Raw genomic sequence first — 20,053 nt, forward strand, 5'->3', positions numbered from 1 at the left:
GGCCTCAAAGAAAACATTAGTTGTGACACAGGTCCACTGTATCCCATGTTTCTCATCTGGGAAGTTCAGGAGATGCCACCACTGGAGGCCTGGAGCAGGCAAGCTTCTGTAAGCATGGCCTCGGTGACTCTGCCTGGGGTGAAGGAAGGACTAGACTTTTTTAATTCCTTTCCAGCCCTGTGACCCAAGGGATATCTGAGTAATTAAGTGTCGCCTCAGATGTGGGGGGTGAGAATCAATCTTGCTGTCTAAGGAAACTGGAAACCACATCCCCAGCTCTGCTGGGGAACGTCTTCTCTAGCGTGGGTTCCTCTCATTTCCCTCCAGGATGAGCTGTCCCACCACACACTGATGAGAGAGAACGGTGGGCCAGTGGTTGGGATCTCCTGTGGGAGGGAGAGGTCTGGGTTTCAGACCCAACACCAACCAAAATGAAGCCCTAATCAAGGTATAAGGATGAGTCACTTCTGCTCACCCTTCTGACTGTATTTCTCTGTAGGATGTGACACTCGTAACTTGGCAACCCAGCATCGGTGATATCACTTAATCTTTTTGCAACAAGTTTGGCAGCCATATAAAATGCCTTACAGGAAAAAGAGCTCACACCATAGACATTGGATTCCTAAGAAAAAACTCATGTAATTGTGTGCTCTGCTATTCTGCTCGTCATCGCCTCCCCAGGGATTTTATTAGCGTGGGCTAATTTCAAGCAAATTTGACAGAGGTTAAATGTCTCAAAAATACAGAGTTCCTACGAGTGCCACAAAAATTGATGGCCACGTAGAACAGAGACATCCAAATTAGTGACCCCACTAAGAGACTAATGGATACTCAGCGTTATTACTATACATCAGAAAATCAACAGAGGAAAGAGCCATCAGAAATCAGACTTTGTAAGTCCCACCGCTCATGAAATTGCTAACTCCTACTTGTTATTACTTGTCTTCATAAAAACACTGCCTCTCTTCTGCCTCGGGCATCTGCTACAAGTGTTACTGAAGATGTCCTCTCAGAAGGAAAACAATTATTTTAATAGCTCCTTTAAATAAAAATACAGGCACTGCAGTTAATCAGCTGCCTGTTCGAGTCCTTGCCCGTTAAGAGCCCAGGGCAGCAGGTCTGAAAACATAGTCCCTAGGAGCGTAACTGCTCCTCAGCACCAAGCCCCCTGCTCCCAAAGGCCGTGCAAGCGAGAGCTGGAAAAGGCGCTGCTATCACATGATGGGCTAATAGGAATTGCAATTGCTGCCTGAAGACTGACAGCAAACTCTGTGGTATTCTGTTGAGCAACATCTCCTGGCTCCTTCTAAGCCTCATCATGAAACAGAGTTTACTTGTTTAGAGTCTCTGTAATGTAGATGGTGCATTTTGGAAAATGCAAAAATGGATTAATAGATTTTTTTAAGACCACCTTAAAATGCTGAGAAGTTACGCCTTTAAAATGTAGTGGGCTCTAGGCTGATTCTTTGCATGAATTAAGCCAAAAGACATTGCTCAGCAGTATCTGCACCCACTCCACCGTTATGGGTTCAAGCAATTCCATATCCTCCTTAAACATTGCATTTAAAGGCTTTAAGTGCTGCAGAACCTCCTTCCTATGGAAAAAGTTTAGTTTTGTTCTTTCCTCTGTGAACAATTCCTGCAGGGAAGAGGAGTTTAGGACCTCCAGAGCTGGCAAACAGACAACACTACCCTACCCCCGTGTTTCTTGCGTGGCTGGCTGCTTGTCCCGGTGCCACTCAGCTGTCCAGGAACCTGTTTCACTAGCTGCTTGAGGGGACAGGGGGCAAGTTGTTCAGCCTAGGAGGGCTCTAGACAGTAGCAAAGCAAGTCCAAGATCAACAAATGGCTGCTGGAGAGTGCTAAAACCATTGTTCCCTAGCTGCTTGCTTCGTAACACTATCCAGCGACACACGAAAACACTCTGCGTGATGGGCGATGGCTGCTCCCAAGGGCCTTTTGCGGGTGTCCTCCCCTCTCCTCTCACTGCCGAAGCCTGCCTGGCCCTGAGAGGTCCTCCCCAGATTCGCACCCTCAGAGCGGCAAAACTGAGTTTTGCCTTCGCTGAGAGGTTTTTAAGCCAGCCGTGGCAGGCAGCCAGCTGCTCAGTCGGCAGCGAGCTGCGGATCCTGAGGAATAAGCCACCCACGGCGTCTCGGAGCCCTCTAACCTGTTTGGGCTGACGGAGATCCAGGAATCCCGGATTTGTGGCCACTTGCCACGTTAGGTGCTGAGCAGCCCGGGGAGGCTACCTGCCAGCCAGTGAGCACCAGCAGATCACGATCAATAACTTCTTGAATAAATTTAAATACACTGAGCTTGGGATTGGATTGAAGATAAAATCTAGTATCTACCCGTGTTTCACAAGATTTGTTTTCTGTTGCCTGCACTGGCTGTCAATAATTTTGTCATTGTTTTTTCAATCATTTACTGACTGCACCCCATTTTTAGCTTTCTCCTGTTAATGGATTGCCTAACACTGATGTCAAGCCAGCCGACTCATCTTTTTTTTTTTTTGAACCTTTTAAAATATAAACCAAACCTGTACTTTTTCACATCTTTTGGCACTTCCCCAAAATACCAAGATGTGTCAAAAGTTCACTCAGAGCTCAATAAGCTCCCTGTAACTGTCATTTTCATAGTGTTGACAAAAAAAATAAGGGTAAGGGGCTAATGGAGTGATAACCCCCTTTCTCCCCCCTGCACCTCACATTAGCACGGTTCATACTCTGGATTAGGTGATGGGACACTCATTGCATCCCTCTGAGCTCCGCTTCCCCAGCTGCATCCAGTCTCGCAAGTTATCTTGGTGCTGCAGATTGAAAAAATGTTGAGTAGTTGCTGACAGCAGAAAGTGCTGGACAAGAGGGACATCTGTTATTTTCTTTCTGGAGATGCTCTTGCCTTCTCTCTGAAACAGAAAACCTAGTGTTGCCTGCAACGTAGATAATGCCTCAGATGGATTTTGGTGCTTTTCAGCTTCAAAACTTATTTAATGAGCCTGGATCAATTCGAAACAAACTGCTGTAGAAAGGAGAAGAGTATGTTCTCCATTGAGATAACAGCTTGTGGAGCTATTACCGTAATAATATTGCCTCGCAAAGAATACTCGTTTCAATGGTTAATTGTTTCCAGCTCTGCGCTGGTATCATCCCAGCAGGATTAGGCCCAGCACGACTTCTGCTGCATTGGTCGCTGTTATCGCAGCGCACAGAGCACTTTCCAGTAGACGTGGAAGCATTTAATCACCTAAGCGAGCACTTTCTCCACTCCAACAGTCAGCAAAGAGCCAATACCCTAATGCAGCCAGTACCCATTCCCGTAATGATAATTTGCTAACTCTATTGCTCAGGCGAACAGAAGAGAAATGTGTGATCCGCAGCAGAATATCTAGTGCAAATGTTAAAGCCGCAGTGCCACTGTGCAATCTGAAAGGCCGGTGCAGCCTGCACTCCCTTATGCACATTGCATTCTCCTTCCCCAAGAAGCTGAACGAATTCAACCTTTTATTTTAGGTGAACCCAAATGATTTCCATTAACTTGCCATGAAAAATACATGTATAAGTCGCTATTACAAGCTGTTTAATTTCCATTAGAGGGCCAACCAAGAGTCTTGATGTTGAAAATATACCTGCACCATATTCTGTCCGGCTAAAAGACACATATGTGTATTGTCAGCATCAGGCAGCATCAGGGTGCATAGCTGGCATCTGCAAGCATATGTTGTTCTTTCTTTCTGTTTTTCCTCCCCCTTCCTTTCAATTACACCCACCGATTATATTTTGGATTCATTGACATTGCAGTCACTCCTGTGTGGGCACAGTCAAGCTAGTTTCAAATGAGCTAATTTGGCTACAGATAGCATTGCAGACAGCGCAGCATAGGACTCGATGCAGTAGAAGCCGGGTAAATACTTCAGCGGCTTTACCAACACGGACTGTGGTGGGCTGCTGCAGCTCTCAGGGCACGAACGAACTATGTTAAAGCCAGCTCAGTTATACGAGTGATACACAACCACGATTTTGGTGCAGAATGGTGCTACTCTGCCTCAGGAAAAGGCTAGGCACGCAGTAGACCAGGGGCCATGGGCTGAGGCAGACCTAGTATGCAGATCTAATACGTCCAAAAGCATCATTCTGCGGGGAGTTTCAGTTTGTCAAGCACTCTCACGACTGCTTAAGATGGGGGGGAAAAAAAAAAAAAGCAGACTTTACCCAGATGTATGAAAGCATAGTGCCTGCAACAGCAAAAAAAGCCAGCGGGGATGACTGATGAGGCTTTCATGAGGTTTGAAAACACACTTATGCCCTGCCAGCTGTGGAGAGGCGAGCCCAAGGAACTCCAGGGATGGGAACGCTGCAGAGAGCGTCTGAGCACCTGAGACCTCAGCGTCCCGTCCACCTGGAGGAAGAGAAAAGCCTGCCCTTAACGGCAAGGTGACAGCAGTAGGGCCATTTTGGGTCCCCCTAGGCCCTGCGAGCCCGACCCCACCTTTCGGGGGTGAGTGCCCAGGCGGGGAAGGAGGAGGCCACCCCTCCTCATCCTCCCCTGCCCCCATGCAGGCGCTCGGGACGGAGCCAGGGCCAGGATCCCACAGGGCGTCCCGCCGGGGCGGGCACCCCCCTCCCTCCCCCTCCCGCAGTCCCGGCCGGTCCCCGCCGCCGCCGGGCGGGGGCGGGCGCGGCGCGGGTGACGCCCCGGCAGGCGGTGGCGGCGGCGCCCGGCCCCGCCTCGCCCGGCCGAGGGGGCGGGAGCTCCCGCCGAGCTACTACTACCGCCGGCGGGGCGCGGGGCAGCGGCAGTAGCCGCCGTGAGGGTCGGGGGCTGGAGCGGAGCGGAGCGGCGGGCCGGGGCTGGGCGGGCAGTGTCTGCGGCGGCACCGTCGGCGCCAAGGGAGCGGCGGTGCCCCCGGAGGAGGAGGAGGGAGGGAGGAGGAGGAGGAAGGGCGCGGGGGCCCCTCCGCGGGGGTGCTGGGGTCCGCCTGACCGGGCTTATCGTGTCGGGTCTGGTCTGTCTGTCCGCAGGGTGCCCTGCAGCCGCGGCGGTCCGTCGTCCCCTGGCGCGGAGCAGCGGGGCGTCGCCGGCCTCCCGCGGGGGTCCATGAGTCGCGGGCGGGCAGCCCCGGCAGCGCCCCTCGCCCGCTCCTCCGGCTCCGGCGGCGGCCCGGCGCGGCGGCGGTGGAGGCGGTGAGATGGGGGGCAGCCTGGGCTGCCACCGCTCCATCCCCCGCGACCCGGCGGACCTGTGCCACAGCCGCAAGTTCAGCGCGGCGTGCAACTTCAGCAACATCCTCGTCAACCAGGAGAGGCTCAACATCAACACGGCCACGGAGGAGGAGCTGATGACCCTCCCCGGGGTCACCCGGGTGGTGGCCCAGAACATCGTGGAGTACCGGGAGTACATCGGCGGCTTCAAGAAAGTGGAGGACCTGGCGCTGGTGAGCGGGGTGGGGGCGGCCAAGCTGGAGCAGGTGAAGTTCGAGATCTGCGTGAGCAGCAAGGGCAGCTCGGCGCAGCACTCGCCCAGCTCCCTGCGCAAGGACCCGGCCTCTGAGCACCACCTCTCCGCTACCAAGATCAACATTAACACCGCCACCCCGGCCCAGCTCATGAGCATCCGCGGCATCACCGAGAAGATCGCCAACAGCATTGTGGACTACCGTAAAGAGCATGGGCCCTTCAAAAGTATCGAGGACCTGGTGAGGATGGACTGCATCAATTCCTCCTTTCTGGACAAAATCAGACACCAGATCTTTGCAGAGCGGTCCCGTCCCCCTTCGACGAACACCAATGGTGGGCTCAACTTCACTGCCAAGCCTCACCCCAGCCCCACTTCTCTGAGCCTCCAGAGCGAGGACTTGGACTTTCCTCCTGGGGGTCCAACCCAGATCATATCCACTCGACCCTCTGTGGACATGTTTGGGGGGGTGAGAGACGGCAGACCTGTCCTGAGGGTGGCTACCTGGAACCTGCAAAGCTGCTCCATCGAGAAAGCCAACAACCCAGGCGTGCGGGAGGTCGTGTGCATGACGCTGCTGGAGAACAGGTAAGAGGCAGCACCTGACCTATAGGCCCAGCTCCATGTGGGATTGTAGGTTAATGCCTTTGGGGTTTGGGCACTCTGGAGTCCCGTTGTGATCCTAGTGGGACTTGCTCCTTCCCAGGATTATTAAATGTTTCCGACTTCTTGCATGGAACTCTGGTTGAGTCTTAATGCTGGGACTGTAGTGACTGTCCCTTGATAAAGTCGCTATAGTCCTTGAAAGGTGGTGGACCTCCTGAGGAGGTATGTGTGTGCACACATCTGTGTGGGGAAGACGGAGGTGTTACGGTTGGTCGCGTTGGGCCTGTTAATGGTTGGTCAAGGATTGCTTCTCTGTCAAGAGCCTTTTGAACAAGTCACGGGGGACTGTCTTTCCTGCCAGAAGCTGGGGGGGAATAGCAGGGGAAGGGCTGCTCTGTATGTACTGTGTTTCTTACGGTGTTTCCCAGAGCATCTTACTGCCACTTTGGGAGGCAGAATGTAGTGCTACTTCCGCCTCTCTTGGAGCTGCTAAACTGAGACCTGCTAGGGCCTCTTCTCCAGAAAGTCTTGTTTGGGTGGTGACCTCCTTAACGTCAGCATTAGGGCTGTAGTCCACTCTCCGTTGGATCCGCTCCTCAAATCAAAAAGGCTTGAGAGCACAGTCAGGATGGTTTGGGCTGCGTAACGAATGTGGAATGCCACGGCTCATCCCGCAAGGGTGACACTGCTCGTTAACGAGTGGTCATGGGGTATCTGCTGAGCTGGAGGGACCGATCATCCTTGGGGATGCGAGACGTGGGGCAGTTGCCTGGGGAGGCTCTGCTGTCCCTGCACCAGGTGGGCCCCTGATTTCACTGAGCTAGTGGGTGTGGAGCAAGGTCTGTTTGTGGTGTGATCAAGTGGGATGGTGCTTCTGGTGTTAATGGCTGAGAAGCTGAGAGATGTATTTTATTTTTTTTGGAGTAAGGTAATCAGGCAACAGTGCTGGGGATGTCTCTCTTGCTAAACTTTCTGCTTGATACAGAAATGTAAGAATGCAATAAGGATTTTGAAATAACTCTCACCCTTTCCTCTCCACGTGTGAAATCTGTCCCAGCTGGTCTGGCATTTAGTTTACGGCATTGGGAAATTAACTTTTCTCTCTGGCTTCTATTTAAACTTCCAGCTGGAAATGAATAGGGGCAGGGGACTCTTCGACTTCTGCAAAAGGGATCTTGTGGGGAGGGCAAGTGCTGATGAACCGTTATCTCTGGCAGTGCTGAGAGCTCTGTCTTTTTCCAGTAATATGCTGAATAATGGCTCTTGTCAGTGTGGTTGCAGAGGTCAGGCATGCGAGAAAGACGGTGACAGTGATGTGGCATCCTGCGCTGCGGTACAGTATTCATGGTTGAGGATACCTCTACTGTGCACTGCTTGGGAGCCTGATGCTCCCGCATAGGAAACATCTGTCATCTCATAGCCATTGCTGTTAGATAGCCAAAATGGAGATGATAGCCCAGTGGGGGTATTCAGATGTTATGCTGATGGCTTCAGCCTAACATCTTTCAGTACTCCTTGACTGCTCCACTAGCTCAGGTATCCTGTGCTTCCCTTTTCGCCACCGCTCCTGTTCTTCTGTGAGCAGCTGGTTGGCTGGAGCAAAGCTTAGGATGAAGTCTGGTGGGGTTGGGCACTGGGGTAGGGGGCAGAGGTGGAAAGACCTGCTGAGGAAAGAAACATCTCTGATTATCACTAGTCTCAGGATTATTCTAATAATCCAGTTTTGGAAGAAAAATGACTTTGATTTATTTTTATTTATTTACATATATATATATTATGGGTTTTTTACAGACCTCATCCAGTAAAGTGTTAACTGTTTGTCAGTTCTGCATTTGCGGGGGGGGGGGGGGGAGGAACCTGAAACAGTCCACCTATTAAAAAAGCTAGGCAGAGAAAGTGACTTATAAAATAAGCCTGCGTTAGCCCAAGCTGGCCACTGTGTATGCAGTGGGTGGCCCTAGCAGTTTGTTTTATTTTTGCTCTTAAACTGCATGTTACTCTGTTTCCATCCAGCTTAGCAAACAGGTACTCAGTTGTACTGGGTGGTGTGAAAGGTCTCTCTGATACCTTGAAGTTTAAAAGAAGCCTGATATAAGTACTTGGTTTTGTTCTGTTTTATTGCATGTATATGTGCCATCAGTCACACAGGGAGAGTACGATGCAGTTGTTTTCTGTACTTGATCCTATTTGTGATAACGTCAGAAGTTGGAAAGAAATGAGAGTAATGCGCATCCACAGACAAGCCTGCAAAACTTTCCTGGGAAAATAAATGTGGGAACAGAAAAAAATCAACATGATGCAGGAAAAAAGTATACGTTGGGAAAAGTCATACTCAGCACCTCAGGGAGGAATTTCCTCTCGCTTGTGCTCACATTGCTGAGATCAGTGGAGCTTTGCAGCTGTAAACTGCCTCAGCTGAGGCCAGAAACTGCCTTTTTTTTTTTTTTTTCTGTGTGTGAACTCCATGGTCTCCCTCCTGGCTCCAGTCGTGTACCCTGGGAACTGATAAAATGCCTTGTAAACTAATCATTGCCCAGGTAAATCAACTTCAGTTGATAATCAGCTGGAGAAATTAATCTCTTGCTTCTGCAAGCAGCAATACGCTGCTGCACAGGGCTCACCAGCACTTCAGCCTCATGAAATCCATGGAGTGTGTTTTCGAGGTGCTCTGCGTGCTCAGTGGATGTCCCACACATGTTGCTGAAGCCTCCAGCTATGACCTGGGCTGTTGCCTGGTGGATCTGAAAGCTATTTAGTCCGACAGTAGGCGGATGCTGTCCCGAGCTATGCTGATGGGCACCTGCTTGCTGATGTACTTTGTGCACAGCCACCCTCACATATGTAAGTGTGCTCCTGCATGCCAGTCTCAGGTAGTCTGGGGTGGTCTCTGGAGTTGGAGTACTGCCTTGTTGCAGTGCTGCTGTTGGAGGACCTGCCTCACCTAGCTTTTTAAGTCCAGGAATAAAGCACAGCAAGCCAAGAAAACTGTATTAAAACTGTGTAAAGAGCAGTAAAGAATCTTAGTTTGAGATTCCAGGGACTTTCATGCCAGTTGAAAGGCTGGTTTGGGGTTTGCTTTGGGGTTTGGTGGTTTTTTGTTGTTGTTCTTCCCCCCCCCCCCCCCCCCCCCCCCCCCCCCCCATGACCAGTTCACAGCAAGTAGCTTTGAGACCCCTTGGGCTCATTCTTTCAGGCATTAACAACGGGGAAAATTACTGCTCATTTCCAGGTGAAGCTAGAAGACGAAGGTTCTCCTGTCTTCCAGCCCTGCATAGCCTTTGCACTGAGGGAACAGTTATGCAGGAAGGAAAGAGGGCTGTGCCTTCATTCAAAACAAACAACAAGCAAGAAAATGTAGTCATGTAGAGTAATCTGCTGAAGAGGGGAGGGGAAAAAACCAACCCAAAACCTTCACACTCATGTCCAGAAGTGCTAAATTTCTGAAAAGCAGCAAAGGGAATGTATACCAAATCAGTAAGCATGACTACTACTGCTAAGCTATTTTGAAATTCATCACTGCAGTACAAAAATAATGAAATACAGCAAGGTCCTCACCCTCTTTCTCATATTACAAGGATCTATGTTTATCACAGTGTTTGGAGTGGAGGAACGAGGTGTTTTCATTCGGAGGACTAGAGGGTAATTTTAGAAGAGATTAACATGATGAACGTGGAGGCGAGCGTGACGCGTAATTGGATTAAAGTATCAAATGTGGGGTGAATTTACCCAAACCTGTGACGTTTCTTGCAGGGGTGCTTTGGCAAATCTGGGATTTGTTGACAGGAGGTCAGAGCTGGTCTGCCTCTGGGGATGCAGGTCATCCCCTCCAGCTGACCTCCATGTCCTCCCCATTCTTGGGGGGGTGAAGAAACCAACAGCTGCTTCTCACCAAAAAAAAGCAAAATGTACGGTTAGGGTAGCATGATCGAAAGGGCGAGCAAGTTCAGGTCAAAGGCAGCGAGTGTATTCACGGGGAGGATAAGTAGCCCCAGCAGAGATGTTTCCTCTAGCCAAGGTTGGTGGAGGTACGCCAGAGCTGTCCCGTACCCCGCATCCGTAGGGCGGGTACTCTTTCCACTCCTCATCCATACCTGCCTCAGGCCCATCCCTCCTGGCCATAAACTGAGCTTGTGACTCCCACGACACCCCGTGACTGCTCTCTCGCTGTTACGTGCCGGGGTGCCTGCTGGGTGACCACATCAAGACGCATGATGCAGGTATGTGCAATGCCGACCGATACACAGAGCATGCTAAAGGTGCATCCTCCAGTTCAATTGCTTCCTTGAAAGTTTGCTAGTAGCCAAGGGCAGTGATCAGTTGTGCACCTTTTCCAGCATGGTTTGTAGCGGGGGTTTTCCAACTGGGTTTTGTTATACTTTATAATACTGAGCAGTAACTTTGTGAAGACCTCTTAATTATTTTTTTTTCTTGTAAGCACTTTGCAGTTGAGTAAATGAAAATTGATAGAGGGTCCAAAAGCCAGAACTTGCATTCTCTCTCTCTCTCAAAAAAAAAAAAGGGGGGGGAGGGGAGGAAGGGGTGGGGGTGGGGCAGGGGCAGGGCAGGGCAGGACAGTGGTGGGGTACCAAGGTTGAGGCTCAGGTCCATGGAGCCCAGTTCTGTTTCCTTCCAGATGTCAAGCAGTTCAGGCTGCTCTTTCCCTCTGCTGCTTGCTTTGGTCAGCTTCTTGGTGTGGTTACATCTGCTAGATGCAAAAAGTGTAAGTAATAAAGCCTTAATACCTGTTGCAAAAATCACAGAACCATAGAAGAGCCCAGATTCGAAGGGACCTCAAAAGATCATCTGGTCCAAGCTTTCGTGGGAAAGGGAGCCTAGATGAAATTATCTAGCACCCTGTCCAGTCGCACCTTGAAAACCTCCAGCAGTGGGGCTCTTCTGCATCCCTGGGGAGGTTGTTCCAGTGATTGACTGTTCTCACTGTAAAAAATTTCTTTCTTACATGTGTGTAGAGTAACAAATACAAGTACCAATATAAGGTTTGTACTTAGCACTGATGAATTTTTTTTCTCTTCCTGACTTAGTTTCTTGGACAGCAAGCCTCCGTGCTTACCCTTTAGGAACATGTCAGCCCCTCTTCCTCCCCCAGCTTTGTAACTGGTTAGCTGTTTTCACTTTGGTTAGATAGAAGTGTAGAGGTCTCTCAAAGGTAAGAAGTTAACCTCAATTTCTGTGGCTCAGAGACCCAAATCAGTGTTCCTGCTGGGGGAAGGGTATGTAAACCTCAGCCCAAAATTACCTCCTGGGAGGCAGCGGGTGGACAGGCAGTCCCCAGGTAACCCTCACTGTGCCACCATACTCGGAAGCTCTTCTTCCTGGTCCTACCTACCCCAGGTGGGTGCCCCGGGGAATGGTCACCCTAAGTGCATCCTGTCATCACCTAAAAAAAAAAGGCAAGCTCCTGAACCACCCTCTGGAGGAGCCTCTTTCTATTAAGAGATGAGGAAAAAGCCATCTTGTTCAGGTCCCCACACTAGGCGCTGGAGGCAGGAGAACCACTTTCTCATCGCTCCCCTACATTTAATAATAGGGTGGGGGTTTTGTTTTCCTCTCCAATCTCTTAGCTGAGAGGTGGGGTCTCAATCTCTGGACTGAGAGGTGGGGTCATTACAAGGGGCAATTACTTACTACTGGGGCTTGATGCTTTGTTTGGGAAAGGGTGCGGTGTGGTACCTTGCCTGCTGGCTTGTAGCCGTGTTTCCCGGCGGGATGACGGAAAAGGATCGCACTCCCCCAAACGGACAGCCCGGTAAAGCCCCGAGGTGCATCTGTTTTATGTCTCTTTCTTTATACAGCCGCTTGGTTTTTCTCCATTGGGTTAATACGAGGCTGGAGCCTTGCCAAGAATAATTCCCCTGCAAGAAAAGATCAGGAAAGAGGGCCTGGCTCGAGTAACCTGACCGTGCTAATAAGTCTTAAATGGCAAAAGAACAAATACACCCTCTTCTCCTTATGTAATAGGGAGGAAATCCTGCCTCCTGCAACTTCAGGAAAAACTTGAGAAAAAAGGAATCGTGAGATGATATCTTCTATGTGCACTTCGCAAAGGGATTTTTATGAGCAATGGAAATACAGATGCATGTAAAGCCACCATTAATTTGCGCTTTTTAATACCTCTGAGGACAAAAAAATGGGATGATGGAAGAGGCATTGTGTTTGGGGTTTTCTGGGCTGGCTTTTTTGTTGGTGTTTGTTGATACATTATTTTTTCTCCCAATGTGTACTTGATACATCCGGAAGCACTTAATGGCTGCGTAGTTTTAACCCATGCCTTCTGGGCTATTCTGCACATTTATTTCATGTCACTGGATTTATGTTGCAGATCACAGGTATTTTGGTAAACCAGAGCTGTGAGCTTACTCCTGCAGATCCTGCAGGGTTTGCTGTATTCCACACAGCAAAGATTAAATGGGTTGGCTGATTTATGGTAATAAATTGGTGAATTAGTAAGTGATGCTTTACTGCCTGCTCCTGAATCATGAGCAGAGGCCACAAGGCTATAGCCTCATCCTGCTAGACTTCTCAGAAAGCTTGTGCCACGAGACTGTAGAAGACAGACTAGGCACCTACACATAGGGCTCCATCCTGTAAACAGAGATCTTTAATGCTCTGTGATTTTTCTGCGGTTTGGGAGCTCACAGTACAGCTGCAGGAAGGGTGGTTTTCTAGCTTTGGCTTTAAAAAGAGCAATAGGACTGTTCCTGAAGGCAAAAGATGCTGCTGCTGCTGTTCTTACCAGGAAAGAAAGACCAAGGGACTACAAACATGGGAATTAAATACTCCAAGCTCCTGAGAAGGTGTGAGTGGAAACTCGGTCAGTCCCTTTTAACTAGAGGAAAACACTGTCTCTGCAACCAAGTGCTGGTCTGGCTCTCTATGAACATGGGTCTCCACCTGTGTGAAACAGGGACAATTAACAGAGAATCTGGTTTTACGGATTTAGCTGCACCCTTCTTGATGGAGTTGGGCTTCAGCGTGTTTCCTACAGCTGCATTGTTAGGAGGACCCTGCTTCTTCAGTCTCCAATTAACGTTTTTCTGGGAGTCTTGCCCAAATAGTGATTTCAAGGCTTGGCCGGATGAGCAGAGGAAAGTTGATAGGACACAGATTACAGTGTGCATGTAACTTATTTTTAAGTCGCATTGTTCTTCATTGTGATGCAGGTGTAAGCTGACAGACGGAGGCACAGTGTCCTTACTGAAATAATTACAATACGCTGCAGTAATTTCTCAACAGTATTATATGGTGTGGTGATGGAGACAAGAACTGTGGCACATTATTAATAACAGTGCTTAAAAATAGGAACCCAGTAGCTTCTTCATTTCCAGATTTTTTATTTATTATTTTACATGAGGGACTTTGCTTTGTTTGAATAATAGCTGGCAATCCCCACCGATTTATCGGAGAATAAAAGTGCACGGTGGCTTTGCTGAGGAGAGGGTAAGACCTACTGAAGACCTCCTCTCCTATGTTGGAGGTCTGGATGTGCTTTCCACCAGGCTTTGGTCTGGTCCCTTCCCTCATCTCGGTCCTGGGTGGTTCACGGCGGGTTCTGAAATGTCCTATAAGGTGCTGAGAGCAGAGTGGGCATCATGTCAACAGCAGATGAACAGTGAAGGGAATATGTAGCTGTGGTAAAAAGGATGTTTTCTGTGGAGAAACCATTTCATCTCACCCTTGGCATATGCAGCATATCCATGTCCCGGTCAATCCGCGTGGCATTTTCAAATGGCACGAGTGTTTTAAACTGCTCGGTCACTGCTGGGGAGGATCAGTGCTGCTGACCTCCTTTCCCTCCCTGCTTCTGGGTGGTTTCTGCGGGCAGGAGCCCAGCGTCAGTGCCGAGCTGTTATTTTCAGTGCCTGTGGTAAAATTATTAGAGGCCAGCGAGTAAGAGAAATACATTTACCCTGCTTGTGCCCCACACGTGTGCATGTTCCAGAAGTTGAACTGTGTATAAAAATATAATAAAAAAAATAAAATTCTTATGGAAAAAGACATTTGGGATCATACTGTCATCTACGCTAAGGGTGGCCAGGAGTACTGGGGTTACTAAGCACGCAGTGTTTGCAGTGCAATAAATGCAGCCAGCTTGTGCAGAGCGGGTTGGAGTCCCTCTGTCTGACGCTGCCTGGCACCTTCCGTCTGGAAGGGAGCCTCATGGCTGGCTATGCAGGCTGTCTGTCCATCCTGTCTCTGTGTCTGTCACGGAGTGGGAGGGAGGGCACAGTAATGCCCTCCTGCTCTTTGAGGGGAACATCCGACGGGGCAAAGCTACTCCTGGGAGCAGTTCGTGCCATAGCTTTACAGATACGGATGAGGAGCGTGAATTGGAAAATTTCCTTTTCCTTCTGCGTGGCTATTTTTTGCTGTGTTTTTATAGGCGTTTCAGGTAATGTGCTTGAGCTCCTGTGCAAATTTAGCTACAACAGCTGTCCAAGCCGTTCACAGCTGAACGGGTTTTTAATGGGTTACTGAACAGCTAATTGATCAACAAGGCTTCTGCCACGCCGTGCAGCGGCAGCCTTCCTGCCCTAAATCCCTTGTGCTCGTGACACGCTGCCAGTCCTGCAAAACCGCTGTGCCCTTTGCTTAACGAGGTGGGGGGGGAAACAGCATAAACCTCTCCCGGCTACAGCATAAAGAGGCTGTTGCTTTTCAACTTATCCTTCAACTCCTTTATATTTATAGCTCCGTTTTTCCCCTCTGCTGCCTTGTCGGTCCGTCCATTGCAGGCCTGAGGGTGCGGAGGCACAGCCGCTCGCCCGCCGGCCGCCGACGGCTTGCTCCAGCCTTGCTCAGGGTAATTGCCGGTCAGTGCCCTCCCTCCCTGCCTTGCCCGGGCTCGGCTGCCATAAAGGTTAGCCAGCTTTCTGCTGAACTGGAAGCGGTGTGCTGTTGGATACGCACTGGATGTTAACTTAGAAACCTGGTGTTTGGTTTCTTTATTCTCTTTAAGCAAGTAAGATCAAGTGCGGCTCCAGCTCAATGCCACTGAATTGCAGGGTGTTGTGGCAGAAGCAACTCTAATTTGGTATTGAAAAATGAACTGTAAAATAGGCAAGTTTGTTTCTTTCATATATGCAAGGTCAGTTCCATAGGTTTGCTGTCAAACCTACTGCTCATAGCATATAAAATGACTACCTTACTCCTCTTTTTTTTTTTTTTTCCTTCTAAGCAGACAAAAATATGGAAAAGTGTGAACCCCTCTGAGGGACGATAGTCTTAGCTGGGAAGGACCCATATTAGTTGATTTAAAACAGTTTGCATTTTAAACAAGGCAGCAATTTTCCAATGGTAATACCATCTTAAGCTAACATAGGCAGATGTGGCTCTTCCACTGAAGGCAGTGATGGGGTCCCACCTGCATGAGGACCACCTTAGGGAAGTCTTTTGAGTTGTTCCCCTCTCGTGGCGTGTGGAGCTGATGGTGGTGAGGCACATACCAGCACCGCAATACATGGGAGAGAAAGTACGCTGTGTCTGCAAGAGATCCCCACCATATATAAAACATCAGAATTAAGTGTTAAATGTAATTGGCAGGAAAATGCTGCAGTGGTACCTGGCTACCCTTTGCAACCTTTATACCGACCAGCCCAAGTTTACCTATGATTTTGGCAGCAATGGTAGCGCAATTTTTGGCTGGCTGTCTATATCTTCCTGCTAGTCCTTTGTACGGCTCCTTCCCTTATCTCTAGCTGTGTTTACACTCCACTTTCATAATCAATGGAGACTGCACTTCCAGCGTTGCCTGCTGTCCTCTGCGCTGGCCGCTGCTGCCCCCCCCGCCCCCCCCGAAAACACGGCATTGAGCAATGAACAGCATGTGGCCTGGGTGAGGGCGAAGGAGTTGGTACCGCTAGCAGATAGCTCAGCCTTATTTCCAGCACGTCTCAGAGGGATCTCTTGGTAAAGATTACCCTTTGGTTACCAAAAAAACACCTCACGATTTCTTGTTCTAATTGTTTCTGAGTTCTCTGGTGCAAAGCAGCACTGCAGAAAAGGAAACCAGGGCTTAAAGGACAAGATAAAGGTTCAGGGACTGAACAGTCCTCAGTCAGCAGCTTGTGGATTTAATAGATATTTGGACAATTTCCACGCAGAGCTGTTGGCAGTAAAAATTCTGGAAGCGTTGCTGGTAGATGAAGGTTGTGCTGCACAAGCAAAAGCTACCTCTAAGCATGTGGTGTTTCCCATTTCTTTTTTAAACCAAGACCACTTGGACTTGGCTGTGGTTTGACATGCTTCTCCATCCATTTTTTACCTTTTTTGTGTGTGTGCATGTGTAGAGTACAGCAGCTGTTTTGAGGAGCTGTGTGCAAGGATGATGGTGGCCCTCTATAGTGCCCAGCTGTGCACTCAAATGTGGCAAAAAGAAAGTGAAAGTAATAAGATGGGCAGGTTCCTGTATATTGATTGTCCATAAGTTGAAAGGAAATTGCCTCACAAACCTGCCTCTGTCTTTGACCTGACCTTCGAAGCTTGGTCTCATAACCTGAACATGACCCCCTTCCTCATCCTCTTTCCAGTCCTACTCAACCTAAAGCCTTTTCACTGGCTTCGCTTGGCTTTTAAATTGTCTTGCCACGCCTTGAGTGCTTCCAGTTGTTGCAGGTGCTTCTTGATCAAGCCTTTGCTTTCACACCATGACGGCTGAATGGTATCATCTCCCACCTACGAGTCTGAGGACTTCAGTTTCCTTGGATCATCCATGATATTTCCCCCAAAATCATTCTAATGCTGTCTTATCGTTCCAAGATGTGCTGCAGCATTTTTTTCCTTCTCTGCTGAAGCCTCTTGCCAGACAGTTTGAAAATCAGATAACTTTTAAGATATGTCAAGTTTCAGGCAAAACCTGCTTGAAAACTGCAGCCTTGCCTTTTATTTCACGGGGTGTTACGAATTCTTGCAAATAGAGGAGGCTCCTGTACCATTGCTTTAAAGGAAAAAAGTATTTATGTTTTTGATTTCTGTTCCTCAGAGGTACTTAAAGCTCTGCAGAAAAATACCTTGTTAACTTCCTGATGTGTTGGATATGGAATTACTTTTAACTTACAAGAGCAGTTGTTTAAAAGGAGTTTGTATGTAAGTTAGGAGCTTAGCAGCACAAGCGCTCAGCATTTTTTTCCTATCTTCAGTTGAGCCCATCTGATTATGCTGTACGGGTGCATGCTGCACCGACAGTTTATGATTCCTCTTCCATATACATCTTATCTTCCTAACGATAGTGTCTGGAGACATCAGCTCTGTGAGGAGAGACTGATGAATTTATATCAGAAGAATCTTTTTGTCTAGCAGCTCTTCAACACGGCGTGCTGCTCAGAATATCTCTTAAAAATAGAAAGTACTGGAGGAATGTCAGCGTTGTCACAGCGGTGTCGTTTGTCTTCAGTGCCTAGGTACAGCTTGATTTGGCTAAACCCTGGTATTTGTAGGAGAAAGCCTGAGTTGTCCATGCAAGACTCCCTGTGCCCCAGTTTTTAAAGTACTTATTGGTATGTTTTGGGGGATTATTTGGAGTCTAGAGCCAGATCAGCACTCAGTGTGAGTACTCTCTTAGTTAGTACATAAGTGTGTTTTTTGCTAGGCATGTAAGTGTGATGGTCTGAAAACTTCAGTTCTTCTGGAGCAGAGATTTGCCAAATGACTATACTGTCATTCTGAGTTTTTGGGGAATTTTTTTTTTTTCCTGCTCCTGAGATCTTCCCAGTGTCATTATGACCTAAAGACTTGATAAAATGTTGTCCATAAACGTTGCACGTGTATTTGTCTACTGCAGGGCAATTTCATGTTATCGGGGAGCAAAGGTCATACAACAGTTTGAATCCACCATCCAAAGAAAGCACAGAGATTGTTGCTTCCATTTTTATTATTCCCAGTGCTTGGCTCAAGTTTCACCTCCCAGGTCTGCTCCTCAAAACTGGGATGCTCCTGGAAATGCTGCCAAATCCAGAAGTTTGTTCCCATTGAGTTAGTGGTTAAATTTTGGCCAGTTTGCTTATTCCTTGTTTCCATCCTCCTGGATGCTGCATCCAATCAAACACTTCTGCATGTTTCCCTGTCACCCTATTTTTACATCCTGTTTTCCATACTGCGTTTTGGCAAACTTGATATTTTTGTACTGTATTATTGCCTATAGGTATTAAATAATTGGTTTGATTGTTTTTACAGATTGTTTCTATGGCACAACTTTAGGAGGCAGTCATGCTAACAAAACCTGTGCGAGGCACACCTCTTCAAATAATTTGAAATGCTTTCCCATGGAGCAATGATTACTTTATCCTCAGAATGATCAAGAAATGGGAATGAGATCAGTGTTGTGAAAGGGTTATAATTTCTGCTCCATGGACTTCGTAGGCCTGCAGGTGCCTAAGCACCATTGAGAAGAATCACTGGAGCCCTCTTTATGTTGCTTTATGTCCAGTATCGAATCCAATAAAATAGTCAGCGGGGCTCAGCATGCAATGTTCTTGCTCTTGCTCCGTGGGGGTGCCTGCGTTGCCACCTTCACCGTTTCTCCACTGGTTTTGGGAGGTTATTGCCTGTTCAAGCTGGAGAAGATCTGTGGCAGACTGGAGGAAGGCATGGCATTGCAGTGGCTGGCAGGGCATCAGGGCAAACCGATGGGGAACGTCTTTGTGAGCATCCGCACGATTCTGTTTCATGCCCTGCACATAGTTCATTAAGAGCTGCTTTATCCGCCTTGGAACTTGTTACAAAACATGCGAATCATGTATAAAGCTGCACGAGGCACAATTTTGCACCACTGTGTGCAGCCCATCAAAGACGATCTCCTCCTGTCATCCCTTTCTAACATACGATTGCACTTCAGCTCCAATATTGGGAGAGCTCTGGGTCTGGACAAGCAGGCTTTCTCATTCCCACGGAAGACTGGTGTTTCTAAGACTGTTTTGTGTTGAAGCCCCTGACCTAAATAAGGTTAAGGATCTGGACTACACAATTAGCACCCCATGCCAGGAAAAAAAAAAAAAGCTAAGCTCGAGCCACCATTCCCTGCTTTGCCAGGGCCGGTCTGCGTGCGGGGCTCTGCAGTCCTCTTGCATCCTTATGCTTTAAAGGCCATTCTTATGTCCAGACATCTCTGAGCCTGGCACACAGGGGTACTCTGTGACTGGGAAGTTTTCAAAACTCCTTCCTGCATGTCATTGTGCAGCTGGAAGCTGGGATTGCTTCCAGCTCACTGAAGACACTCCGACATTGTTCCCTCCTAATCCCCTCCTCCTCAGAGAGTATGGTTTTTCGGGAGCCTAGCATGTTCCCTTGTTGGCTTTCCACGCGGGAAGACAAGCAGCGGTTCATGGGAATACCGTAACCCCGAATTAGCAATGAGCCAAGGCGGAGGGCGGCTATATGGCGTGACGATGGTACGAGTGCTCAGCTCTACAGCGCGCTAGCGAGGATGCTTAGCTAGCCGGGCTGGCTCATGGCGGTGCTCCATTTATCTGCTTGCTGGCCTGCCGTCAAGAAGCACAAATGTTCAGCGCGGCAGGGCTCCCGGGTTTCAGCAGGAAGAAATGACGCCTCCCTCTCGACTCAGCTTGCAGTTGCTCGGGGGGTGATTTGCTACTGGCTTGCTGTTTCTTTTTGTGTGCAGGTAGCCAGGGGACATAAAAGCAGGTTAATGGGACAGGGAGGAGGGTCCTTTCTACTGAACTGGCCTTTTTTCTTCCCAAACCCAGGTACAAGGAGAGAGAGAGAACAAGGTAATGAATATATAAATATATTCAAATGCCTTTACAAGGACATCTTTCAGTGCAGGGATTTGACCTTGGAGGTTTGGATTGGATAGCTTATAAGATGTTGGCCTTGAGGTCAACCCACCAGATACCCGACGCTGCTGCTCCAGGAGACTTTGTGCAGCTCTCGAGGCATTTGCAGGCCTAAGGAGACGGAACAAATAAAGGACAAAAAGGAAATTTATTCCAGCTAAGTTATTTCACCTTTTCCTGCC

The 20,053-nt window shown here is 48.7% G+C and overlaps 1 protein-coding gene across 1 annotated transcript in view; it reads left to right on the forward strand.

Moving 5' to 3' along the window:
* The first annotated feature begins 5,013 nt into the window (after window positions 1–5,013).
* The window catches only part of EEPD1 (endonuclease/exonuclease/phosphatase family domain containing 1), a 64,233-nt gene continuing 49,193 nt past the window's right edge, over window positions 5,014–20,053 (forward strand). Inside the window, exon 1 of the mRNA XM_050891294.1 lies at window positions 5,014–6,045. Coding sequence (XP_050747251.1) covers window positions 5,192–6,045 — 854 coding nt within the window. The 5' untranslated portion in view covers window positions 5,014–5,191. The remainder of the gene's footprint in view (window positions 6,046–20,053) is intronic.

This window comes from Gymnogyps californianus, chromosome 2 (assembly GCF_018139145.2).
Source record: "Gymnogyps californianus isolate 813 chromosome 2, ASM1813914v2, whole genome shotgun sequence".
NCBI classification, from domain to species: Eukaryota; Metazoa; Chordata; class Aves; order Accipitriformes; family Cathartidae; genus Gymnogyps; species Gymnogyps californianus.